This window comes from Pan paniscus, chromosome 18, assembly GCF_029289425.2.
Source record: "Pan paniscus chromosome 18, NHGRI_mPanPan1-v2.0_pri, whole genome shotgun sequence".
Taxonomy (NCBI): domain Eukaryota; kingdom Metazoa; phylum Chordata; class Mammalia; order Primates; family Hominidae; genus Pan; species Pan paniscus.
In genome coordinates this window covers 5599767-5625867 of record NC_073267.2, presented here as the reverse complement: position 1 = coordinate 5625867, position 26101 = coordinate 5599767, and the positions used below count along the sequence as shown (strand labels likewise).

The 26101-nt window shown below is 53.3% G+C and overlaps 2 protein-coding genes across 5 annotated transcripts; one reads left to right on the top strand and one right to left on the bottom strand.

Moving 5' to 3' along the window:
- Positions 1 to 3: 3 nt before the first annotated feature.
- On the top strand, positions 4 to 12578 carry EEF2KMT (eukaryotic elongation factor 2 lysine methyltransferase). 3 transcript variants are annotated; one of them, XM_055099912.2, is made up of 8 exons: positions 112 to 245; positions 2371 to 2433; positions 4325 to 4405; positions 5997 to 6098; positions 7347 to 7480; positions 7563 to 7828; positions 8656 to 8805; positions 12187 to 12578. In XM_055099912.2, exons 1-8 carry the CDS (start codon positions 150 to 152, stop codon positions 12285 to 12287), a joined length of 993 nt encoding a protein of 330 aa, XP_054955887.1. In that variant the 5' UTR covers positions 112 to 149; the 3' UTR covers positions 12288 to 12578. The 3 variants fall into 3 exon arrangements, with proteins under 3 accessions (XP_054955888.1, XP_054955889.1, XP_054955887.1); XM_055099913.2 differs by lacking the exon at positions 4325 to 4405 and having other exon boundaries at positions 4 to 245; XM_055099914.2 differs by lacking the exon at positions 5997 to 6098 and having other exon boundaries at positions 4 to 245.
- Positions 12312 to 26101, bottom strand: ALG1 (ALG1 chitobiosyldiphosphodolichol beta-mannosyltransferase). Of its 2 annotated transcripts, XM_034939752.3 has the most exons (13): positions 25855 to 26101; positions 24884 to 24961; positions 24656 to 24759; positions 22367 to 22515; positions 20368 to 20457; positions 19885 to 19995; positions 19023 to 19144; positions 18799 to 18837; positions 18096 to 18155; positions 16851 to 16961; positions 15259 to 15373; positions 14164 to 14239; positions 12312 to 13170 (listed from the first exon to the last, which is right to left on the bottom strand). In XM_034939752.3, the coding sequence occupies exons 1-13, from the start codon at positions 26060 to 26062 to the stop codon at positions 13039 to 13041; spliced, it is 1395 nt and encodes a 464-aa protein (XP_034795643.1). In that variant the 5' UTR covers positions 26063 to 26101; the 3' UTR covers positions 12312 to 13038. The 2 variants fall into 2 exon arrangements, with proteins under 2 accessions (XP_034795643.1, XP_054955884.1); XM_055099909.2 differs by lacking the exon at positions 18799 to 18837.

Here is a 26101-nt window from a genome sequence, read left to right as displayed (position 1 = left end):
GCCCCCACGACGCTCCTCCTGACCCCCGGGGGACCCCCCCGGGCCCCGCCCCCTCTCTGCCCCCGGGCACTGCCCTGGGCCCGCCCCCTCTTCAGTCCAGGCCCGGCTTCCGCCCGGTCTGCCGGCAACGCTGCGGCCCCGCCCACGTCATGGCGCCCGAGGAGAACGCAGGGACCGAACTCTTGCTGCAGAGTTTCGAGCGCCGCTTCCTGGCGGCGCGCACACTGCGCTCCTTCCCCTGGCAGGTGGGCGGCAGGGCGAACGGAGAGGCTCGCGGGGCTCGCGGGAGTCCAGGGGCAGACGGGACGGGTCTCCGTGCTGAAGCCCCTGACGCTCCCGCCACGTGAGTGCCTGGGCTCCCGCCGGTCAGGGCCGCGCGACCCGGTCCCCGTCCCTGGGGCCTGGCCAGAGTCGCTCGCACCCCTCCTGCGGGGGAAGCTGGGGGCGTCTCCACAGCCTTGGGGGGCAGACGCGCGTTTGGTGTGTGGTACAGTTCACGATCATTTTCACGACTTTTTAAAGGCAGTAATCGTTCTGGTCACTGGGACACAGCTGCCCTCGCCCATTCTAAAAAGTCAGCGCCCTCAGGACCGCGGGTAACCACCTCCTCCTGAGCGCGGTGCCCAGGTCACAGTCTGTCCCTCGTGGCTCAGTGTTCTCATCTGTATGTCGAGCACTGCACAGAATCGGCTCATGCTCTGAGGCTGTCACGCCTGTGATGGAAGAGACAGAGAAGGGGGTGGCCTCTCCTCGCCCTGGGGACCTGCCATTCTCAGCACAGGCGCATGGCAGGCAGCAGCCTCCCTTCTGCCAGCAGAGGGGCTTAATGCACCCCGCTCCATTTGTAATTCATGTGCTGTGAGCTCACTGGGATGAGTCAGTTTGGATATATATTCCTTCCTGGGTCTGCCCCATTTTATGGGGTGTTGCTTAATCATTTGCGTTATTCCACTGACATAAAATATTTGCACTCAGAGATCATTTCTGGTCAGGAGAAATTCATGCATTTTTAACCCAAAATAGAAACCTTCATAAAAGCATCATAGGTCTCCATTCAATATTGACTATAATTGTTCACATGCCCACGCTGAATGCTAACTTGGGCTCACACTCAACACCCACGAGGTGGGTACTATTATTATCACTCACATTTGACCAGAGGGATTGTTTGATTAGGGTGCAGTAGTTGAGAGTTCAGACTCAGGAGACAGCCTGTCTGCTTCGAATCCTGGCCCAGCCCCTGGCCCTGTGTGACCTTGGGCAAGTGACTGCATCTCTCTGTGCTGTTGTTTTCTTATTAATAAAATGGGGGATATAATGATACCTACCTCTTAGGGTTGTTGTCAGGGTTGAGTACAAAAGCCTGTGGATCAGTGCCTGGCTCATGGTAAATGCATGTCGGTGTTAGCCTGTGTTTTTATTCAGTCTCAAAATGTTTAATAAATGCCTTCCGTGAGCCAGGCACCATGGATCAGCAGTACCCATGACAGATGAGGCTCTGCTTGCATGGGAGAGCCAGAGAATAAACAAATAAATAAACAAGAAAAGACCAGATGACAGTGGCTTTAAAGCCAATAAAACAGGGAAATGGTGAATGGAGCAACTGGGGAGAAGAATCACCAAAGTCAGGGAATCAGGGAAGCCTTCCCCAAAGAGGTGGCATTTGAACTGGGGCCTGAGTGGTGAAGCAGCCAGCCATGGGAAGGGCTTGGGGAACAGGATATGCAAAGGCCCTCTGGTGGAAACAAGGCAGCTGTGGTTGAGGAACAACAGCAAGGCAGCCAGTGTGGCTGGAGTGGAGTGAGCAGGGTGGGCCAGGGGTGAGGGAGAACAGGCCAGAGAGAGGGATTAGGACCAGGTCTTGTAGGGCCTTTTATGGCATGGAAGGAGCTCTGAAGCAATGAAGTGCCTTGCCCTGTGTCACATACCAGCCGAGACAGTCTGCCTAACTCGGGAGCCAAAGCTCGCTGCTGGGCTTGAGGCCACTGTAAGAGGACAGTGTAACTCGGGCTGGTATGGGCACATTCTGCATTTCCACTTAAACTCAGATGGCAAGCCCATCAAACCTTGGTGCCATGGCTGCCCTGGTAATTCCTGGCTGACCAGTGCAACCAGGGAGCTGGCCCATGACCCGGGTGGCCACTAAGTAGCCAGGACTAATGTGGCCAAGAGTCAGCCTTCTTCCTGTGACTCATCCAGGTGCACCCTGCGACATCCGAAGGTCAGGCTTTCAGCCGCTGTGGCTTCCACTTCCAACTGGCTCCACATCCCCAGGGAGGGATCACACAGCACTTTGCCAGCACATTCTATTGCGTGTTTAATGTTCCTGTGAATGCACCCTTGCCATTTCTCTCTTTCCCCTCCACACAGAGCTTAGAAGCAAAGTTAAGAGACTCATCAGATTCCGAGCTGCTGAGGGATATTTTGCACAAGGTAAGAATCCCAGAGTCCCTGGAACTCATGACCCTGCCTCCTGAATCTCTCCGGAAGACCTGAGAGAAGAACCACAGGTGTGCTTGTACCCTTTAAAAACACCCCTGTTCAAAGAACAAAACCATTGAGTCAGCACTGCAGGTGGGTGTCGGCACCTCCGACAGCTCCAGCTCTTTCATTTTCTATTTAAGACTTAGACAAAGACTTCAGAATATACAAAAATCTGCGTGAGGGGGGAAATCTAGGGAATGTTTTTTAAACCATCCACAGCAAAAACAGAGATGATAGGTGCAAAACAGCTTCTAGCATTTGGTTGATGCTCAGAGACTTTCTTTTTTGCATTCATGAGGCCTGTCCTGCCCACTCCTGTCTCTTCTAGACCTAAATGGGCCCTTGCTTTGCCCAGGGTGGGGTTTGGACTCAAGTGCATCTGCATGCAGGTGAGAGGCAGGATCACCACCCGGCCCAGCCACAGCCTGACCTTGGCCTTGAGGGCCAAGTGCAGATCACCCTGCATCCTGGGTCTTCACCTTCGAAGGGCCATGAGCCCTTCTGAAAAGACAAAGCAATAGACTCCCTCGCAGAAAGAAGTGCACCAGAAGAATACATTTTCCATACAAACTCGGGAGGCAGATATCCTCCACCCCCACCCACCCAGCCCATCCTAGGAGCCCCGGTGAAGAATTCCTGTGCTAGAGGTGAACCAAGATTATCCACATGGAAAAGATACAGCCACAGCAGGGAAGACTTTCGGGGCAATACAGTAGGTCAGGGCTTCGAGCATGGAGACACCTGAAGTTATCTTGCACCCTGCTCTGAGTTTCACCCTGAGCCTCACTCTCGTAGGTGGTGAAGCATGAAATGTAGGGAGAGTGCTTTAAAACCCAGCACAAGGCTGGGTGCACTGGCTCACACCTGTAATCCCAGGACTTTGGGAAGCTGAGGTGGACAGATCACCTAAGGTCAGGAGTTCCAGACCGGCCTAGCCAACATGGCAAAAACCCATCTCTACTAAAAATACAAAAATTAGCTGGGCGTGGTGGTGCTCGCCTATAGTCCCAGCTACTCAGGAGGCTGAGGCAGGAGAATCGCTTGAACCCAGGAGGCAGAGGCTGCAGTGAGCCAAGATCGGGCCACTGCACTCCAGCCTGGGCAACAGAGCGAGACTCTGTGTCAGAATAAATGAAAAACCAGCACCAGCCTGAAGAGCCTGTGTATTGCGTGGGGTACTTTGCTGCCCTTGGGTAGAATCTGCATCCCTCCCAGCCAGCAGGCGCTGCGGACCGTCTCCTCCCTCTCCCTCCAGGCTCCTGTTTTCCCACCGTCCCCACTCCTGCTGCACCAGTCCCTCTGCCCTCCTTTCCAAGTGCCAGGCTGTGGCCACCTCAGAGCTTGCACCAGCTGTTCCCACTGCCTAGAACTTTTTCGTCCTGCATTTGGCTTCTCTGGGCTTTAGCTGGAGTGTCACCCGGAGCGTCCCCTCCCCTCCATCCTGTCCCCAGGGACACACGCTCCAAGAGAGCAGTTGCCGAGTGGGCCTTCCCACCTCTTCCATAGAGCCAGACCGTTGGCAACTGTCTTTACTGCAAACCCTGGTTCACACTGGCTCCCCTGGGAGGGAGGTGGTTTGGGCCCACATGCCCTGTGTTCCTGCTCAGAATGGGTGTTAGAAATGCTGCCATAGCCTGTGCCACTGCAGTGGAAGCATTTCTGGGAAACGGCTTATATCTTAAGACAAACTTCAGATGTGTGGGGCCAGAACGCTGTGTCCATCTACATCTTTGCTGAGGGATTGGGTAGCCTGCAGTTTGCCCTCTGCTGTGTTGGATTGAAGCTCATAGGAGACTTAAGACGGGTTCTCGAGCAACCAACGTTCTGTCCTTTGCCGTAGACTGTGAAGCATCCTGTGTGTGTGAAGCACCCGCCGTCCGTCAAATATGCCCGGTGCTTTCTCTCAGAACTCATCAAAAAGGTCAGTTATGGGCAGTGTCCGCCCAGTAGCTGGACAGCATAGCCACTTTCGTGCTGGAGCCCCTGTCCTTCCCAGGCCCTGGGCCTGCTTTGCAAACCCCAGCATGGCAGGGGCTCCCCAGGCAACTGGCTGCAGCCGCGTGTGACCCATGGGAAACAGTGCAGGGCGGGAAGAAGGGGAGGCCAGCGTCTCTCCCTCACTCTGCCTCCTGGGGTTTCCACAGCAGCTGCTTCTTTGGGGCCCCAGCTCCTAGCATATGGATTCTCATTCCTACCGGGCTGGCCCAGCCCACAGCACTGGAACCCACACCCACACTCTCTGTCCTGCCCGCCAAAGGGTTTGGAGTTTCCTGCTCTTGTCCGTCTCTGGGTTGCCCCACGGGCCCCTGTTGGAAGCTTAGCTCTTGCCATACCTTCGGAACTAGTTCCTCTGGTGAATTCTCTGCATTAATCCTGCTGGCATGAGCTCTTTCCTGACTGATACAGGATGGATTTTATTTTTTACTTATTTATTTATTTTTTTGAGACAGAGTCTCACTGTGTTGCCCAGGCTGGATTACCGTGACACAATCTCGGCTCCCTGAAACCTCTGCCTCCTGGGTTCAAGCAACTGTCATGCCAGCCTCCTAAGAAGCTGGGACTACAGGCACACGCCACCATGCCTGGCTAATTTTTGTATTTTTAATAGAGACAGAGTTTCACCATGTTGGCCAGGCTGGTCTCGAACTCCTGACCTCAGGTGATCCGCCTGCCTCGGCCTCCCAAAGTGCTGGGATTACAGGCATGAGCCATCGCACCTGGCCTAGGATGGATTTTAAAGATGGGCCCAAACATGCAGGGTTTGACATGAGGATGTCGAGAGGCCGTTCCTCAGTAGGCAGTAGCAGACCTGCTGAGTGAAAGGGCCACACTTTTAGCAAATAAACAATCCCCTGCTTCTCCAATACCTGCTTTCTCCCTAGTCCTCCTCAAAAGCGTGCATCTGTGGTCACCAGCAGGTCTGCCCTGTGCCACCAGGAGAGGGCAGCAGTCACCCAGTGTACTCTGCTGCTCCCCTGTGAATCGTAGGACGGGGTCAGCTGTGGAGAAGCGGCCTGCTGACAGCCACAGCCTGCAGCATGGGCCGCCCTCACACTTCTTCCTGGGCTCACTTAAAAGCACCTTTTGTTTTCCTCCTCTCTGTGTTTGATCCAAACACAGACCTCTCTATCATGGTCACGTGGCAGCTCTCACGGAATCCTTGTCTCCTGCCCTAGACTACACCTAACCCTACCCTCTCAACACCTCTGGTTGAAGGCCCTCCCATCCAGGTTTCCCTACCAAGTGAATTTTTTTTTTTAGAGACAAGGTCTCTGTTGCCCAGGCTGTCCTCGAACTCCTGGGCTCAAGCAGTCCTCCCATGTCAGCCTCTAGAGTAGCTGGAACTATTTGGCACACACTACCACACCCAACGAAGTGAATATTCTATATGGCAGCTGGCTGGTATTACACCATTCCATCCCAAATCTCCCCTCCAAACTTGGTGAAAATCATCTGGCCATTTTTACAGATTAGAACGAAAGCAAACAAGCTCTCACTCTGTCTGCCCCCAGCACGAGGCTGTCCACACAGAGCCTTTGGACGAGCTGTACGAGGCACTGGCGGAGACCCTGATGGCCAAGGAGTCCACCCAAGGCCACCGGAGCTATTTGCTGGTATGAGAAGGGCACCCTCCTCCCCCTCACAGCCCAGATAACCTTCCTGCACAGACAAAGTGAAAACGTGGGTGTGGGTTCAAATCCTGACTCACCCATTCTGCAGTCTTAGACATGAGGTCCGTCAACCTTCTTTAGCCTCAGTTTCCCTGTCTGTAAATCAGGCACTTCAACAACAACAGCATGTCTCGTGGAGTTGTTGGGCATTTGTCCAATAGGTGACACACACTACCTGCTTCACCAAGACCTGGTGCCCAGTCCTCAAAGAATACTTGACAGAGCTGGGCGTGGTGGCTCACGCCTGTAATCCCAGCACTTTGGGAGGCCGAAGTGGGTGCATCTGAGGTCAGGAGTTCGAGACCAACCTGGCCAAAATGGTGAAACCCTGTCTCTACTAAAAATACAAAAATCAGGCCGGGCGTGGTGGCTCATGCCTGTAATCCCAGCACTTTGGGAGGCTGAGGTGGGGGGATCACCTGAGGTCAGGAGTTTGAGACCAGCCTGGCCAACATGGTGAAACTCCATCTTTACTAAAAATACAAAAATTAGCGGGGTGTGGTAGTGGGCGCCTGTAATCCCAGCTACTCAGGAGGCTGAGGCAGGAGAATCTCTTGAATCCGGGAGGTGGAGGTTGTAGTGAGCCAAGATCGCGCTATTGCACTCCAGCCTCGGCAACGAGAGCGAATCTCTGTCTCAAAAAAAAGTACAAAAATTAGCTGGACATGGTGGCACACGCCTGTAGTCGCAGCTACTTGGGCAGCTGAGGCAGGAGAATTGCTTGAACCCAGGAGGCAGAGGTTGCAGTGAGCCAAGATCATGCCACTGACTCCAGCCTGGGTGACAGAGCTAAAAAAAAAATAAGATAAAACATAGATACAGAAAACCACAAAGGAAAAACAGCATACTGAATCATCACAAGGCAGCCACCCCTTCATAGCCACACCTGTTCCGTGTGTGTTCCATCGCCAGACATGTGTTCTGACATGTGTTCCATCGCCAGAATTCCGTTGTCTCAGGAATGTTCGATGAATGGAATCCTGTGTGGCCTGAGATGAGTGTCTTTCACGCCACGTGACACCCTTGAGGCCCATGCAAGCTGTTGGTATGTCAACAGTTAGCTGCTTCTCATTACTGAGTGGCGATTGGTCCTGTCATGGTTTATTCAGCCATGTGGTGGATGGCTACTTGTCTTCTAAGCCACTTGCCTTCTGATCACTGGACTGACTCTCTCGCCTTCTCTTGGTGCAGCCCTCGGGAGGCTCGGTCACACTCTCCGAGAGCACGGCCATCATCTCCCACGGTACCACAGGCCTGGTCACATGGGACGCCGCCCTCTACCTTGCAGAATGGGCCATCGAGAACCCGGCAGCCTTCACTAACAGGTGACCTCGGGGCGCAGGGCAGGGCACCGAGGCAGGCTTACCCTGGTGCAGTCGCAGACACGGTCCCCTTTCCTCCCGCCAGGACTGTCCTAGAGCTTGGCAGTGGTGCTGGCCTCACAGGCCTGGCCATCTGCAAGATGTGCCGCCCCCAGGCATACATCTTCAGCGACTGTCACAGCCGGGTCCTTGAGCAGCTCCGAGGGAATGTCCTTCTCAATGGCCTCTCATTAGAGGCAGACATCACTGCCAAGTTAGACAGCCCCAGGGTGACAGTGGCCCAGCTGGACTGGGACGTCGCGACGGTCCATCAGCTCTCTGCCTTCCAGCCAGATGTTGTCATTGCAGCAGGTAATGTCCAGCCCCGGGCACCCTGTGCAGGCGGTGTCCTTGCAGCTCTACCCAGCTCTTGGCTCTGGGAAAAGGGAACAATGGACACTGTCGGGCATGGACATGATGGGGCTTCCAGAAGAGTTACTCTGGGCCTCCAGGGTGACATCACAGGACAGGGGTGCCTCTTAAGGTGACCTTCAAGCCACAGCCCTCTTGTTGGAGACAGGCATACTCCTGTTACAGTCGTCACCACATGGCTCTGTCCCAGAGCCATGCCCTGTGTCCTTCAGAGACCACAGGAGGAAAACAACCACTTCTGGGACGACGACAGGGCCCTTGAGAGAAGGTGGTGTTTGGCTGGGCCACCGAAAACCCCTCGCCCCTGCCAGCACACTCAGTCCCCTCTCTGGTGGAGCAGAGCTCTGCCTGTGGTCCGGGGTCCCAGCCCTGAAAACCACAGGTCCAGCGGTGGCCAGGGACACAGGCCCACCCCTGCAAGCCAGCAGACCAATCGGCAGACACCTGAAACACGAAGTTCACGGCAGGGTCGGGCTTTGTGTCATTCACAGCCCTCTAGATAGGCCGAGAACCAGAGCTCGTTTTTTAAGGAACACCAGTGAGTCTGGAGATTTTTTTCTTTTGCTTCGGTCTTTTGCAGCTTTCTCTATTAAGGGTTCTCCTTTTTCACCCAAGTAATTGCCTTTCCGTCTAATGGCCCAAATGGTCAAATGGCATCTACTAGTCTCATATGACCGCTGCCTCTCTGGCCTCGCCCTGCTGCTGAGGTCAGCATGACCTGGAACTGTCCACTGGTCCCTTTCAGTAACCTGAAGCTTTCATCATAGACGTGCTGTATTGCCCAGAAGCCATCGTGTCGCTGGTCGGGGTCCTGCAGAGGCTGGCTGCCTGCCGGGAGCACCAGCGGGCTCCTGAGGTCTACGTGGCCTTTACCATCCGCAACCCAGAGACGTGCCAGCTGTTCACCACCGAGCTAGGTGAGCCCCCACGCCCACCCGGGCCTGCATGGTCCCCAAGCTGTCCCTGCAGGACGCCAGTGGAAGTGAAAGAACTGGGTGCCGGGGAAAAGCTAGGTTGCCCCACACTCCCAAACCATGCGGGGAACTCAGGCAGAGGCCAGTGAGCAGGGTGGGCTTGGGGCGTGGGGGGCTTGCGGCAGGAGGAGGGCAGCTCAGCACAGGGAGGGAGGGTCTGAGCCCAGCAGCCCTACTGTGTGCTTCAGAGCAGGGTTCCCTAAGCCCTTGGGCCTCGGTTTCCTCATCTATAAAATGGAGGTGGCAGGAGGGGCAGTCGGGGTCAGGGCTGGACACAGCTGTGGCCTGCAGGATGCTGGAGCACAGGCTGTACAGGCGGATCCACCACGCCACTGTCCTGAGCACCCAGTCGGTGGAAGACGAGCAGGGTGACTGTAGAGAAGGGGAACTGGCCCCATAGTGGGCCAGCAACTGTCCTCAGACCTGACATTTGTCAGCCCCCGGCACCTGTGAGGGTGTGCTGTCACTGTCCCATCTCACCAACAAAGACACTAGGACACACGGAGGCCAAGAGACCCCCGAGCTCCCGCAGACTGCACCCCGGCCACCTGGCTCTCACGCCTCCACACTACACCCAAGCCCTCCAGTGCCACCAGCCTTTGCCCCAGCTCCCCCTGAGCACAGCCCCTCCTGGCAGCCATGTGCACAGATGCACACGCAGCAGCCTCTGCCTGCACACAGAGACACAGACAACCCAGTGCCTGTCCACGTGGGGCAGCCCGTTAACTACAGAGCCAACAAACAAGCCAGCACACGAAGATGTACTGGGTTCCACGACAGAGTCCCCCACAACCTCGCACAGGAGGCTGGCCGGGCGCAGGGCTCAGGCCTGTCATCCCAGCACTTTAGGAGGCTAAGGCAGGAGGACTACTTGACCCCAGGTGTTCAAGACCAACCTGGGCCACATAGTGGGACCCCATCTTCACAGAACATACAGAAACTAGCCAGATGTGGTTGCACACGCCTGTAGTCCCAGCTACTCAGGAGGCTGAGGTGGGAGGATGGCTTGAGCCCAGGAGATGGAGGCTGCAGTGAGCCCTGATCTCACCACTGCACTCCAGCCTGGGCAACAGAGCAAGACCCTGTCTCAAAAAAGCAAAAAAAAAAAAAAAAAAAAAAAGGAAGTCTTTCTTCAGATACTTACGTGAAAAAAAACCTGCAATATCTTTTAAGTGAAAAAAACAGTGCCAAGCAGCACACATAGTATAAGCCCCCACCCACCTTTTTTTTTTTTTTTTTTTTTGAGACAGAGTCTGGCTTTGTATTGCCCAGGCTGGAATGCAGTGGTGCCATCTCGGCCCACTGCAACCTCCCACCTCCCAGGTTCAAGCTATCCTCCCATCTCAGCCTCCTGAGTAGCTGGGACTACAGGCACGTGCTACCACACCTGGCTAATTTTTGTATTGTTTGTAGAGTTGAGGTTTCGCCATGTTGGCCAGGCTGGTCTTGAACTCCTGACCTCAAGTGATCTGCCGCCTCAGCCTCCCAAAGTGTTAGGAATACGGGCGTGAGCTACTGCGCCCAGCCCATTTTTGCTTAAAAACTAATAATAATCACCCACACATGGTTATGAGTACCTATATTCCCAACTCCTCAGGAGGCTGACGCGGGAGGATGGCTTAAGCCCAGGAGTTTGTGGCCACCTTGAGCAACATAGCGAGACTTCATCTCAAAACAAAATTTATCACAATAATCATTTTCACATAAGTATACCTATAGGGGAAAACCTAGAATATACATATAGCAGTCTTGTCCAACCTGCGGCCCAACACAAATCTGTAAACTTTCTTCAAACAGTATGAGGTTTTTTTGTGATTTTTTTTCTTTTAGCTCATCAGGTATTGCTAGTGTTAGTGTATTTTATGCGTGGCCCAAGGCGATTCTTCTTCTTCCAGTGTGGCACAGGGAGGCCAAAAGATTGGACATCCCTGATATACACATTAACAGGTGCCATCCTTGGATGGCAGGATTATAGAGATTTCTACACATTCATGTCTGTACTACTTCATTCTTATAAATACGCATTTTCCACTCGTAACAAAAAACTGTGATTGAAAATCGTCCCGGGTCACAGTGTCTCACGCCTGTAATCCCAACACTGTAAGAGGCTGAGGCTTTGGGAGGCTGAGGTGAGCAGATCACCTGAGGTCGAGTTCAAGACCAGCCTGGCCCACACGGTGAAACCCCACCTCTACTAAAAACACAAAAATTAGCCAGGCGTGGTGGTGCACGCCTATAATCAAAGCTACTCGGGAGACTGAGGCAGGAGAATCACTTGAACCTGGGAGGCGTTGCAGTGAGCTGAGATTGTGCCACTGCACTCCAGCCTGGGGAACAGAGTAAAACTTCGTCTAAAAACAAATAATAAAAGAGGCTGAGGCAGGAGCATCACTTGAGGCCATGCATTCAGGACCCCATCTCTACAAAATAAAAAAATTACTGGCATGGTGGCACGCACCTGTCATCCCAGCTACTCAGGAAGTGGGAGGATTGCTACAGCCCAGGAGTCAAGGCTGTAGTAAGCAATGACTGTGCCACTGCACTCCAGCCTGGGTGACAGAACAAGATCATATCTCAAAACAAAAAAAAAGAATCATTCTGGCTAACGGCTCTTCAGACATCTGTGCTTATGAGAACAGCAGCCCCTTCTAAGCTGTGTGTGTGTGTGTGTGTGTGTGTGTGTGTGTGTGTGTGTGGTGTGTGCGGTTTTTTTTTTTTTTTGAGACTTAGTCTCACTCTGTCACTCAGGCTGGAGTGCAGTGGCACAATCTCAGCTCACTGCAACCTCCACCTCCTGGGTTCAAGCAATTCTCCCACCTTAGCCTCCCAAGTAGCTGGGATTACAGGCACTCGCCATCATGCCTGGCTAATTTCTGTATTTTTGTAGAGATGGGATTTCACCATGTTGGCCAGGCTGGTCTCGAACTCCTGACCTCAAGTGATCCGCCCGCCTTGGCCTCCCAAAGTGTTGGGATTACAGGCGTGAGCTACTGTGCCCGGCCACTTTCTAAGCTTTGTGAAGAGTGGGTTTGACTGTTCAGATCTCTGCTTCTGTCCCGCTGTGCCAAGTGCTGGGGCGGACACAGGCAGAAAGTGGACAGCGGCACGGTGCCTGCTGCTAGCCATTTCTATGCAAAACCAGATTTCTGGTCCCATCCTGGAGGCCAATTCTAGGCACCTGGGTGGGCCTGGGAACCTGTGAACCAAGTAAACTGACTTGGACACCCCCCTACCCCGCCAGGCCTGTCCTAGCAGCCCCACACAATACCCTCATGTCCTGTCCCCAAACACCGCCATCCTCAAACACATGTGCTCTGTTTCCAGGCCGGGCCGGGATCAGATGGGAAGTGGAACCTCGTCATGAGCAGAAACTGTTTCCCTACGAAGAGCACTTGGAGATGGCAATGCTGAACCTCACCCTGTAGGACTCACACACGACTCCAACGGGATTGTGAGAATCAAGTCACTCTCGTGGGAAGAATTTTTATATGGGAAAGCAGATAAAACTTTCATTGGACTGGAATGTTTGGAGAATGTTAATTTCCAAATCAGGAACCACAAACTGCCCTCTAATAAGACATCGGCTATCTAAGCGTGTGGGTGCCCCCTTTCTGCCAGCAGTTCTGGTTCTTAAGAAAATCACCATAAATCAGACATGAAAATTCTGGCTCCAAAAATAGCATTTTCTTTGTGCAAATAAAAACGTGTGTATCAAGTATGATGTTCCCCCAACATGGACACACTCGGTTCCTCACAAAGCCAAGCCCACTGCAGCTGCCACATCCCTGGGCTTACGGTGCAGCAGGTGCTTTTTTTCAAGACAGGAATCAAAATGTTAGGAACACGGCAGAAAGGGGACACCTGGAGACCAAACGCAGGATGAGGAGTTCTGCAGAGGTCACAGGGAAGTCACAGAACAGTAATACGCTAGCAGGGGCATGGGGCGTGAAGAACAGAAGAAGAGAGGAAGCGTTTCCGAGCCTCCAGAGAAGAAATCAAGGCCAACCACAGCTTCCCGGGTCACAGAACCAATTCATTTACCAGGCGGTACCACTGCTGTCATTTCAGCTTCTGGCCACTGGGAGGTGCTGCTCGAAAGGGTTTGCCCTGAGACTCCGAGAAGAAGCTGCGGGAAGGACAGCAGGGGTCCTGGGGTTTTAGCCTCTGGCCCAGGAGTTACGTGTCCATAACCAAAGGGAGCACAGTCTGCACCCAGCTCTCATCCCATCGGAGCTGCTGCGACTCCCGCAGGTTCTTCCGGAACTGGTTTAGCTTGCCCTCAGGATCAGGAAAGTTTGAGAAAAGCATCTGCAAAAAAATAAAGAGCAGAGCTTACCTCATTGCCTGTCCCCACCCCATCCCAGGTCACCACCTGGCTGACCCCAGGTCCCCGACCCAACAACAACCCCTCCCAAGTCCCTAACTCCCTCACTTGGACTCGAGACCCTTCACACCCCAGCAGCGCTCAGCCTCTAACTTGACATCACACTTTCTGGAAACTTCCCCGCATGTCCCACTTTCCCACACTTGCTGCCCTGGAGCACCTCCCGGCCTCTACGTGCTGCACATTCCCCTGTGAGCACCCTCCTCTCGGCCTCTGGCCAACGCAGTCCCACCCATCTGTGGGTAACAAGGGGGTGTCGGTGTTCTTTTCAGCCTTGCTAAACTGTCTGAATCAAGGATCACAAACTACAGCCTGCAGGCCAAATCCAGCCCACAGCCTGTGTTTGTAAATAAAGTTTTATTGGAACAAAGCCACACCCCTTAATCTACAGATGATCTGTGGCTACTTTCACACCCCAACAGAGTACCATGGTTCTGACAGAGACTGGGGCACCCAGTCTAAATGACTTCCGACCTGGACCTTTACTGAAAATCCTGCCAATCATTCTGTTGGCAAGAATGATGTATTACTTTTTGCAATAAGAAACAAGTAACCTTTGCAGAATTCCAACCATCTTTCAAGGCTGGTCCCAGAAGCTCCCTTTGCCCGCCCACCTACCTGATCCTGATCACTTCCTAAACTGCAGCCCGGCCCACCCGGCTCCAGCATCATCTGTGAAGTGTCAGCTCCATAAATCCAGAGGGCAGGTTGGGGGTGTGTCTTAACTTTCCCGAGCCTACTGTACCGAAACGGGACAGCAGAGTGGGCCGGCCTCTGTGACCTCTGCTCCCTCCCTAGCTTTTCCGCCAGACCCCGCATGGTCCCACCCTGGCTGTGGGAAGCAGGGATCAGGGAGCGTGGCTCGGTGCCAGTCTCCAGAACCCTCCCCACCCTGGCGTGGTGGCAGACGTGGCTACCTGCAGCTGAGCTGCCAGTTCCTCTGAGTCCTCAAAGACCAGGCCATTTTCTTCATGTTTCACCAGCTCATGTAAACTGCAGAGAGAACCAAGGGAGCCTGAGAGCTGCCTGGAGAAGACACCAGACCCCTGGGGTGCCCACCTGGGCTCCCCCACACACCCCATGCTCAAGCCAGGCTGGGGGTTGGAACAGGGGGTGTGGTTTCCGGGAGCTGGTTCTTAGATTTGGCATCTGAAGGGTATAAAGGCCTGGCGGGGGGGGGGGGTGCACATCAAAATGGCCACACCGATTTGAGGAGGGAGCCTTAAGGGGGGGTTTGTACCTTCTGTGCTGGATGCTCTTCAAGGACTAAAGAATTATTTTTGCATGTTTTTCTTAATTCCATGGCCATGGAACAAGTAAAGGCAACGCCCTGGGGACTGGCTCAGCACATGAAAGATGACTTTTCTAGGGCACCAGGTTTGATCCCGACATTCCCTGAGCTCAGCTCACACGAGGGGCTCGCATCCCTGAATCCCATCCAGGGGCCGGCTCCTGAGCAGGGGCCAAGGGCTCAACTTGTGCTGGGGCTACTGCTTCTAGAATCTCCTCTAACGCCGCCCTTCCAAACACCCGTCTACGCTGGGTGCAGTGAGGCCACAGCATGACACTCATTTAACTGATTCAAACCCACCATGTGAGCTTGGCCAAAAGGGACATGGTGGGAGAGAAAGAAACGAAGAAAACCATGTAAGCCTGCAGGCAATTCCCGCCAATTCTACTCTAGGAGCAAAAGCCCCGAGTGGAGTTCTGGTATTTAATGTGCTTTTTTTTTTCATATTGGGTTGGTGCAAAAGTAGTTGCCATTTTTAATGGCAAAAACCATGATTACTTTTGTACCAACCTAAATATAACATGAGCTCTAAATGGAAGCAACTACTTCAGTGAGGCTCAGCCCAGCCACAGTAACCGCAGGGCTCCTCCTCATGGCCTCCAGTGTGTGCTGAACTGACCGAGGGGCAGGGCCTCAATGTGGGCAGCTCCCTCTGCACTGCTTCCCCCTCAGCGGTGGATCTGCGAAGCTATCCCCAGAAGGATTTGGGTTCTGCTCCTACCACTTGAAGTTCACAGCACACACAGGCAAACAGCACCCGAACATGTCCACCACCTTCATGGGCAGGTCCAGGCCACTGGAGGACGTGTGCAGACAGACACCCAGGTCCGCCGACCCTGTTAGGCAAGAGGGGTGGGTCAGAGCACTGGTCTCTGCCCTGGGAACACAAATCCTCCCAGCACAGTGAGGCAGCATCCCCCAAGGAGAGTGAAAATCGGATAAGGCCCCCAACAGCCCCAAACACAAGTGGCTTAAGCTGGCCAAGCAGCCACACGGCCTGGCTGGGACATCTGAAAATGTAAGTTGACACTTTTTATACGTAACCACAATTTGGTTTTTTTGTTGTTGTGTTGTTTTGTTTTGAGACAGAGTCTCATTCTGTCACACAGGCTGGAGTGCAGTGGCACAATCTCAGCTCACTGCAACCTCCACCTCCCAGGTTCACCTCCTGCCTGTAATCCCAGCATTTTGGGAGGCCAAGGCGGGCAGATCACCTGAGGTCAGGAGTTCAAGACCAGCCTGGCCCACATGGTGAAACCCCATCTCTACTTAAAAAAATACAAAATTAGCCAAGCGTCGTGGCAGGCGCCTGTAATCACAGCTACTCGGGAGGCTGAGGCAGGAGAATCGCTTGAACCCGGGAAGGCGGAGGTTGTGTGAGCCAAGATCACACCATTGCACTCCAGCCTGGTCTACAAGAGCGAAACTCCATCTCAAAATAATATTAATAATAAACCGCAGCACGCCCACCACAAACCAGCTGTCACTGTGAAAATAAAGCCAAATAGCTTAACATTTCTAAAGACTAGCTGGGGCCAGGCGTGATGGGTCACGCCTGGAATCCCAGCACTTAGGGAGGCCAAGGCAGGAGGATCACTTGAGGTCAGGAGTTCAAGACCAGCCTGGCCAACATGGTGAAACCCTGTCTCTACTAAAAATACAAAAATAAGCCAGGTGTTGTTGTGGGCTCCTGTAATCCCGTAACCTACTCGGGAGGCTGAGGTGGGAAAATCGCTTGAACCCAGGAGGCAGAGGTTGCATGAACTGAGATGATGCACTCCAGCAAACAAAGACTAGGTGGAGAGTCCTGCCAGGAAAAGGCCTTCAGCCTCCAACTGCTCTGCTCACTCGAAGCTGGAAGATGCAGCTCTAGAGACGCATCAGGACCAAGGCACGACTCCCCACTTGGAGAAATCAACAGGGAAAGAGACGGAGGCAAAGGAGAACCATCTCACTGGGAGAGGCGACGCTGTTTGACACATCGTCCCTGTACCTCCCAAAGCCACTGCCCTCCCACACCTGGGCAACAGTGGCCCCAACCCCAGGCCCAGCCCTCCTGCAGGAAGGAAGAGGACTGAATGGAGGGCGTGGCAGGCTGAAAGGACATGGCCTCCTCAAACCCCTTGGTAAACAGCCTCTGGGGCCACCTGGCAGGGAGGGGCTGGCACACCAGGAAGTAGCCTCCTCCTGGGAGTTCAGCCAGAGCCCAGGTCCCGTCCCCCAGTGGCCTCCAGAGCCACCTTTTCAGAAAAAGTACATCCCGCCCACCCCGTTCCCCCCGCCTCCTCCCTGAGCCTCCTGCTGGCCTCTCACCTAGAAGCAGGGGGTAGTCCTCGGCCTCCAGCCAGGGGGTGCAGACCTGGATGTGCTGGAAATGCTTCTGGTGGATGAGGCGGCTATAATACTCCCTCAGAGGCCCTTTGCCTTCACAGAGAAGAGCAGACACTGCCATGGACCCATCTCTGTCCCTGCCACGTGGCCCCAGGCCCAAGACACTCCCCCCTAGGAGGGATCCCTTTCCCAGAAGCTCCACCCCTCAGCAGCTCCAGTCAGGCCCCATCCGGGCCCTTCCAGAAGCAACCCAGGAGCCCTGAGACCTGCAGGGGTGTGTGCACCCTGACCCCTGACGCATAGCCCTTCACCTGCAGCCAGCTGGCCTCGGGCTGCAAACATGGTGGGGTAAGCACTGGCCTGGCACCTGACCGCCCACTGGGTGGACCCAGCCTTTTGTCTGTGTTGTGCACAGGGGACACGAGGACTCCTCCTGCCCTGGCACAGCCCCCAGAGCACATGGCGCGGGTTCCAAACCACTCCTGGGAGCCTAGAGGCCAGAGGAGGGAGGAGAGCAGGACCAGCAGCTGGCCCAGACCCCGCCTCTTCCCACACGGCTTCCGCTTTTCTCCCTCCTCACTGAGTCACCTTGAAAGGGCTCAGCAGCAGTAACTGTGGGACAGGGGCTCTTCTGTTTGAAAAATTAAGAGGCTTGGTTAAGGCACCAATGACATGGCCAGGCACAGTGGTTCGTGCCTGTAATTCCAGCATATTGGGAGGCCAAGGCGGGTGGATCACCTGAGGTCAGGAGTTCAAGACCAGCCTGGCCAACATGGTGAAACCCTGTCTCTACTAAAAATACAAAAATTAGGCAGGTGTGGTGGGCACCTGTAGTCCCAGCTACTTGGGAGGCTGGGGCATGAGAATTGCCTGAATGTGGGAGGCGGAGGTTGCAGTGAGCCGAGATCGCACCACTGCACTCCAGCCTGGGCAACAGAGACTCTGTCTCAAAAAAAAAAAAGACACCAATGACGTAACAACAACAACAAAAAGATGCTTGGAAACTACTGAAAAAGTAGAAAGCTTGGTATCTACAGATTCAAATCTGGGCTCCCTGCCCTGCCTCTGAGCCTCAGTTTCCCCCATGTCAAGCAGTATAAGACCCTATGGCAGAGCTGCAGTGAGGATTAAGGAGACAAGATCGTGGGAAGCACAGGGTAAAGGCTGCGTGCCCCTCCCCCTCCGCCATCCCCCAACCAAACAGACACCCAGGGTCCCAGGCAGTACCTGTTATCACACAGACGAGAGAAGGAAGGTTGTGTCCATCAAGAGTCAGTTGTTCAAACTCTGTGTTTAAAAAAAAGAAACAATTCTACATGGAATTTCTGATAGAATTTTTTTTTTTCTGACAGACTCTCGCTCTGTCACCCAGGCTGGAATGCAATGGCGCGATCTCAGCTCACTGCAACCTCTGCCTCCTGGGTTCAAGTAATTCTCGTGCATCAGCCTCCCAAGTAGCTGGGATGACAGGCGCCCACACCATACCTAGCTAATTTTTGTATTTTTAGTAGAGACAGGTTTCGCCCTGTTGGCCAGGTTGGTCTCGAACTCCTGACCTCAGATGATCTGCCTGCCTCGGCCTCCCAGAGTTCTAGGATTACAGGCTTGAGCCACCATGCCCATTCAGAAAAAAATTTTTAAATAAACAATAGCCAGAGTCACCTGGTCAGGTGGAGAAAGAGCACTGCTCTGGCGGGGAGGCCACCAGCCTGTGTGAGATACTCTCCTGGAGGGGGCATTTCAGCCTGAGGGCCTGGTCACTCAATGACCCAACTGGGGATTCAGGGCGGCCCACTTCCACCACCCCCGCTGTCCCCAGGCTGCCCCACCCAGTGGCCTGGGACAGGAACATGCTGCAGGCCAGGCAAGCAGCTTACAGCTCAGTGGCCCCCGACAAGCCCAGAGCTCCTCACCGCAGCCACACACCTACTTTCTAAAGCTGCCAGCAGGATGGAGAAGTCTTCGTCCTCTATGAGAAGAGAATTGAATGTCAGGGGCCTGTTTCTAGACACTCCTCTTCCAGCTCACACACCCTCCCCTTCTCATTGAGACCATGGCAGGGTGGGGGCATGCAGGACTGGCAGGGGTGAGGAGAACACAGGTTGGCCAGGTGCCCGTCACACCAACCCCAAATGCCCCAGGGGTCCTGCAGACCTGTCCAGCTCGTGCTGCTGACCAGCAGGGCTGGCCGCTCACGGAGACGCGTCACCAGCCCGCTCCCAGCATCCCGCTCCGTGAAGGCCGACCGCTCCGTGACTGGGTCCTCGGGTTCTGAGCTGAAGGAGCAGAAAAAAAGCCTGTGAGAGGCCATAGAGCAGGCCCGGGACCCAGGAGAGGCATCTCCTGCCGTGGCGAGGCCTGCAGGCTCCCAAAGGTTGGGGTGCCCGGCCGCATCAGCAGCACCAGGCCACCCCTGCCATCTGAGGCCTGGGCTTGCTTTCTCTAATATTGTTGCTGGGTGCTAAGGTTACAACAGCAAACAAGACTGACTCATTCCTTTTCTCCACGGGACTTACTGTCTTATCATCCCCTGGACTCAAGATGAGGGTGCAGGGACGCCCTCCCACACCACCCCAGCTTACCCAGGGGCACACCTCAGGGTATGTGGACCTGCACAAAGGTCCCCTCCTTAGCCCCATGAGACACCCCAGGGGACACATAGGTCCACAGATCCTGCCACAGGCCTGGGAAGCCATTGGCAGGAGAGTAAGACAGCGCAGGGGTCCACAAACATTTCTTAAAGGGCCAGAGAATAAATACTTCAGGCTTTGCGGGCCACAGGTTCTCTGTTGCAAAACACGATTCTGCTACTGCAGCTCAAAGGCGGCTGTAGACAACTCAGAAGGCAATGAGTGTGTTGTGTCCCAGTGAAACTTGATTTACAAAAGCAGCAGACTGGCCTGTAGCCTTAGTTTGCCAACCCCTGGATGAGTGGGTTCTCAGGTCTGCAGTGAGAAGGGGAGAGGCCAGGGCAGTGGCGAGCAGGAGAGAAGGCAGCTGAGGATGGGAGGCCTACCGGGCCCTGAACGGAGAGTGCGTGCTGCCCAGCTTCATGAAGAGCCGGTGCTGCAGGTCCAGAGGTGTCTCTTTAAAGAAAGATGCGGGCTTGTCGTAGACGGTCACAGCCCTGCAATGAAATCATGACGGGGCTATTGGGAGGGCTGAAGAAAGGTCTCAGGAATAGAGGACTCAGAGGCTCCAGGAAAAGAAGGACGCTTGGGGAATCCAAGTCTCAGATGATGACAAGAAGAAGCCTTGCAATTACTTGGGAATGCACAGAGAGACGTCCTAGGACCAAAACTGCCTGGACCCCCTGGCTGGCTAAGAAAGAAACTCTGCCCCCTCCTCCCCCGGCTTCCCCAAACCAGAGACCACCTCCCAGGCCCTCAGTATTTCAAATTGCCCCTCAGCAGGATGGCAGCAGGCAAGGCAGCTCTCACTGCAGCCAACCAGGGGCCCTGCGCCTCTCCCAGGCCGCCGTCATCCCAGGCCATGGTACCTGATGTGCCAGTTATCCGCCAGGTCTTCTCGCATGGCATTGGTAACACACAGGTTCAGGTGGGACAGGCGCCCAAAGAACTTCTCGTACCTGAAAAGAGAGATCAGCAGTCAGCAGAGCCCTAGACAGGCCTCCGCTACCACCACAACGTGACTCGACATCCCTTAACAGAGAAAAGGCCACAGAGCTGGGAGAGTTTGTGCTCCCTGAGCCCCACCTGTGCCAGTGTTCTTTCTTTATGCTGTATATACCCTCCTTTATGTTGTGTCACTTGTTGGCTTAAATACAATCACTTTAAAAGGAAACTGCACTCCAGCCTGGGCAACAGAGGAAGACTCCATCTCAAATAAATAAATAAATAAATACAAATTTAAAAAAATAAATAGAAGGACACTGTGTATCACTGCCAAAGTGAACATCCTCTCTCTTGCTATAAAAGGAAGAAATACAGGCCGGGCGTGGTGGCTCATGCCTGTAATCCCAGCACTTTGGGAGGTGGATCATTTGAGGTCAGGAGTTCGAGACCAGCCTGGCCAACGTGGTGAAACCCTGTCTCTACTAAAAACACAAAAATTAGCCAGGCGTGGTGGTGGGTGCCTATAATCCCAGCTACTCAGGAGGCTGAGGCAGGAGAATTGCTTGAACCCAGAAGGCGGAGGCTGCAGTGAGCCGAGATGGCACCACTGCACTCCAGTCTGGGAGATAGAGTGAGACTGTCTCAAAAAAAAAAAAAAAAAAAAAAAAGGAAGAAATACAATAAAGGCCTCACTAGCGATCTCAGCCACCCTGTGCTACCACTGCAAAGGCTGTAAGGCCACGGCTTGCTCTCAACGTGGGGCAAAGGGATTCAGTGAACATTGTACACATTCTCTCCTAACGGAGACTGAGCCCTGATCGCAGGGTAGAGCTGGAACACGGCATGCGCGATTCTGGGTTATTTATCACCGCCAGGGTATCATCGCCTGTTCCTCTCAAGATGCAGAGAAAGCTCGGAAATGGGGTTGCCTGGGACATTTTGGTCCTCACACTTAGCTGTGTGGCAAGAGGCATAATCGTTCTCAGCCTCAGTTTCCTGACTTGTAAAAGGTACACCCTCCTGAGGTGCATACAGATTGAACAGGGTAAAATACAAAAAGGGCTTGGCTGGAGGACTGGCATGCAGCAGGTGCTCACCATTGACCATTTTGCTCAATTTGCTCAACTGAGCTGTTGGCTGCTGCTGTCACCACTGCCAGTGAACAAACTATCAGGGCGAAGGCCACAGCCAGCCAATGGCCCAAGGCCGGAAGTACACACAGCAGCTGGACATGCACACGGAGGCTGGATGTGCACATGAAGGCTGGCTGTGCAGAGTATAACAGAGATGTTATAGTTGGGCTCAGAGTACAGCAGATGACCTTCCCAGCTCCACGTCCCACTGCTACCACTGGCACTTCTTCCCTCCCTGTCACATCAGCTGCAGCAACTGTGGCCCACTTCTCCAGCTACCAACAGCAGCCCTGGGTTTTAATTTGGGGATCTGCTCTCACCCACCCTCTGTCCATGGGATATGGATGCTCCTGAGACCCAGCTCTTCTGCTGGAGCACTTGCCCCCTGGCCTCAACAGGCAGATCAGAGGAAGGCAGGTAACCTACATGAGCCAATCAGAAAGGGCTGCCCTCCCCAATGAGCCTACGTGAGGACGAGAGCTAGGAGAGTTCCGGGAACCAACACCAGAAGGGAGTGTGGAGACAGACGTGAGCTGGGTCCCAGTGACACTGCTGACCTCGAAAGCAACCATTTCCACAGACACTTCCATTTCACGGGCCAAAAAATGTGGTCCTTTGCTGAGGCCTGTTTCTATCATTTGGAACAGCATTCGGCCTGATTCACCAGCCTCACCCCACCTCCTGCAGAGCCCACAAAGAACCAACTTCCGGAGGCCCACAATGGCCCTTCTTCTCACTCATCCTTGAGTGGTTTAGGGGACGGTATTTTACCCTCTTCCTAGACTCTCACCACTTGGCCAGCAGAACGAGGGGATGGTTGGGGCCATGCACCAGACCCATGATGGAGTAGCCATAGTTGTGCCAGTCAATGACGAGCTTGCTTCCACAAAGGCAGCCCACGAACCAGCAGACAGCAATGCTAGGCAGACCTGGGGGGTTCTAGGAAAGATAGAGACTTGAAGAGGAGGAAACCCAGACCATGCTAGACAATAAACCCAGTAAAAACAGTCACAACACACATGGTGATGAGTCTGTTATCTTTACAGAGCTCTTGATAATAAGCAGAAGAAAGACCCTCTCCACCACCAAAATAGGTGTAAAAAGTCATAAAAGAAACAGAATGGGCCAGGTGCGGTGGCTGATGCCTGTAATCCCAACACTTTGGGAGGCCAAGGCAGGAGGATCATTCGAGCCCAGGAGTTCAAGGCCGGCCTAGGAAACACAGTGAGACCTCATCTCTACAAAAAATTTAAAAATTAGCCAGGTGTGGTGGGACACACCTGTAGCCCCAGCTACTCAGGAGGCTGAGGAGGTAGGATCACTTGAGCCCAGGAGGATGAGGCTGCAGTTAAGCTATGATTGTGCCACTGCACTCCAGCCTGGGCAACAGAGCTAGACTCTGCCTCTAAAACAAACAAACAAAAACCAAACAAACAAACAGAACCAACCTGAAAAGTCCAAGATCATCAATAATCAAGGAGGCAAAAAACAGAACAAAGAGATGGCATTTTTCACCTGTTGGAATGCAAATTCTAAAAAGGTCTAACAACAGCTGGTGATGGTAAGCATGGGGGAGAAGAGGTACCCCCACTCAGCGGGGGCCAAACTGACCCAACCTTACTCTAAAGCTATCCAGTAACATACACATTTTTAAAATGCATCAACTTTGACTACACAATTCCACTGCTAGGAAGTTATCCTAAGAAAGAAACTAGACTTATACAAAAGGCATATGCTCGCTGTGCTTGGAGCCACACTATTTGTAAAAGTAAAAACAAAATCAGGAAGAATCTGAGTATCCATTAACATGAGACTAAATACATGCAGTATAGTACATCACATATTGGAATTCAAGGCTGCCTATTAAAAGAGGAAGGTGTGGGGCACGATGGCTCATGCCTGTAATCCCAGCACTCTGGGAGGCCGAGGCAGGTGGATCACCTGAGGTCAGGAGTTTAAGACCATCCTGGCCAGCATAGCGAAACCCCATCTCTACTAAAAAAAATTACAAAAATTAGCCAGGCGTGGTGGCACATGCCTGTAATCCCAGCTACTCAGGAGGCTGAGGCAGGAGAATCACTTGAACATGGGAGGTAGAAGGTGCAGTGAGCCAAGATTGCACCACTGCACTCCAGCCTGAGCAACAGAGAGAGACTCCATCTCAGGAAAAATAAAAATAAATAAATAAAAGAGGAAGGTGCCTCTATATATTAAAAATTGATTTGAAAAAAAAAAAGTATTCTTCCTTCAGCTAAAAAAGAAAGAAAAACTTTTTAAAGAAAAAGTGATCAAGGGAAGAGATTAAAAGTATAACGATAGGCCAGGCGCGGTGGCACACGCCTGTAATCCCAGCACTTTGGGAGGCCGAGGGTGGCAGATTACCTGAGGTCAGTAGTTCGAGACCAGCCTGGCCAACATGGCGTGACCCCATTTCCACTAAAAATACAAAAATTAGCTGGGCGTGGTGGCGGGCACCTGTAATCCCAGCTACTCAGGAGGCTGAGGCAGGAGAATCACTTGAACCCAGGAGGCAGAGGTTGCAGTGAGCCGAGATCATGCCACTGCACTCCAGCCTGGGCGGCAAGAGCGAAACTGTCTCAAAAACATATATGTGTGTGTGTGTGTACGTGTGTGCATGCGTACGTGCGTGTGTATACTATAGAATCACACTGACGACCTACGTTCAAATCCTGATTCCACCACTTCCTAGCTGTATGGCAATGGGCTACTTACAGAGCCTTTCTCAGTCTAGGTTTTCTCATCTAAATGAGAACAACCTTAAGAAACAGGTTCTTGTATTACCTACATGCAATATTTCTTAGGGTAACTGTGAGGACTAAATGAGTTAATACATGGAAAACGCTTGATACACAGTCAGTACAATGTAAGACTATCTGTAATGACACAGAGAGCATGGATAGGTGCCATAAATAGACACATACCATAGGCTCCTACTCATGTCTTTAAACGCCCATACACACAACACACACACATACGAATATGCAATATAGTACCAATTTGTGTGGAAAGTAAACTGCTAACATGGCTCTCACAGAGGGAGGCAGAGGCTGATACACACCTGGAGAAAGATATAGGCACCTGGCTCCCTCCACATCAGCTTCCACAGCAAGTACATAGCCTGAAATACAACTTTGACTCCGTACTGGAAAACTCGGGGCCCAACTGCAAGTCAGAAAACACCTGTGACTACCAAAGGAGCGTCTGGCAATCTGCACGGCTTTTCAAACAAACACCCCCTGCCCCCAGCCCATGGATTCAGAGGATTCTGGAGTTGACGGCATCCTACCTGCAAGACTCTGAAGTTCTGTCAACCCCACAATCTGAATTCTGTTGTTCTGCAAGAGCTCATCATGGGGTTTGGAGTCTGAAAAATGAGAATGATCCCTTTAATGTACCAGAAGCAGCAATCTAAAGTCAGATAATCTCCCAACTCAGGCTGAATCACGGACAGTGTTTTGGAAAGTAAGATATTTCAAAACCTCTCTCTGCTCCTCACTAGCCAGAACAGATAATGCGGCCAATTCTTGTTCAGATTCCTCTAGGAGGCCCACAGAGAGAGGGCCTGAATCTTACCTACCTTCACTTAACACGATGCCTGGCAAACAGTAGGTGCTCAATTAAAATAATCTAGATTCTCTGGATAGTGGAATTTTCCCACCACAGAGCCATTCCTAGGAAGTCCCACTCTACCCCATCACCCTAGGATAGCAGATTCTAAACAGGGATTAAAGGCAACTAGTGCTGTTCCCACTTCTTCCTGAGATGGGGTTGAGCTACCCTCTCAAGATACCAACGTGGAGTATAATGAGGGAGCAGACACCGCTGCCCTGCACACTGTGCGGAAAAGTTGGACATAAAGAACAAATGAAAACATCTGTCTGCAGAGCTCTGCGTTGAGGGATGAGGAATGAGATATCCTGTCAGCTCAGACATAGCCTGACAAGGGTAGCTGCACACGGACGTAGCTACCAGCACTAGCCCTGGAGTTCCACGCACCTGGGTTCCACTTACTAGGAGAATTACGTGAGACCACGCAATGGATTCACTTAACACATTTCTGACACGTGGCAAGATTAACGCCGGCTCTACCTAGAGACCCACCCAGGAAAGGCTGGGCAGAACCCGCTCGTCTAATCTTGGAGGGCTGCCCAAAGGCGGCGACTAAAGGGGCACTTCCGCCTCGACTCCCCAGGGCGGTTAGAACCGAGGATCAAAGGCTGAGAGAGCATCGTCCCTCCCAGACCCTTGGCCACTCACTGCAGAACCCCAGGAGGGTCACCGAGAAGCCGTGCATGGCCAACGACAGCGCGTGGTACTGCATACGGGGGCTGCGGCCCACGTCGCCCAGCACCACAGCTACTACATGCCGGGCCGCCCGCCCCCGCCGCCAGCGCTTCCATCCTCCCAGCAGCAGCAGCGGCAGCAGCAGACACACCGCCAGCAGGACCAAGCATGACGCCGCCATCTTGGCCGGCCCGCAGCAGTCACGTGACCGCGCCTCCGC

Bases quoted from the DNA above. Each gene is read 5' to 3' on its own strand.
- ALG1 (XM_034939752.3), bottom strand. From the start codon at position 26,062: ATGGCGGCGTCATGCTTGGTCCTGCTGGCGGTGTGTCTGCTGCTGCCG. The intron at 20,458-22,366 runs GTGAGAGTCTAG...CTCTCTTTTCAG, and splicing joins CTCGTTCTGCTGGCCAAGTG to GTACGAGAAGTTCTTTGGGC. The intron at 18,838-19,022 runs GTCTGCAGGACC...CTCTTCTCATAG, and splicing joins CAGCAGCACGAGCTGGACAG to AGGACGAAGACTTCTCCATC.
- EEF2KMT (XM_055099912.2), top strand. From the start codon at position 150: ATGGCGCCCGAGGAGAACGCAGGGACCGAACTCTTGCTGCAGAGTTTC. The intron at 4,406-5,996 runs GTCAGTTATGGG...GTCTGCCCCCAG, and splicing joins TCTCAGAACTCATCAAAAAG to CACGAGGCTGTCCACACAGA. The intron at 7,829-8,655 runs GTAATGTCCAGC...CTTTCATCATAG, and splicing joins AGATGTTGTCATTGCAGCAG to ACGTGCTGTATTGCCCAGAA.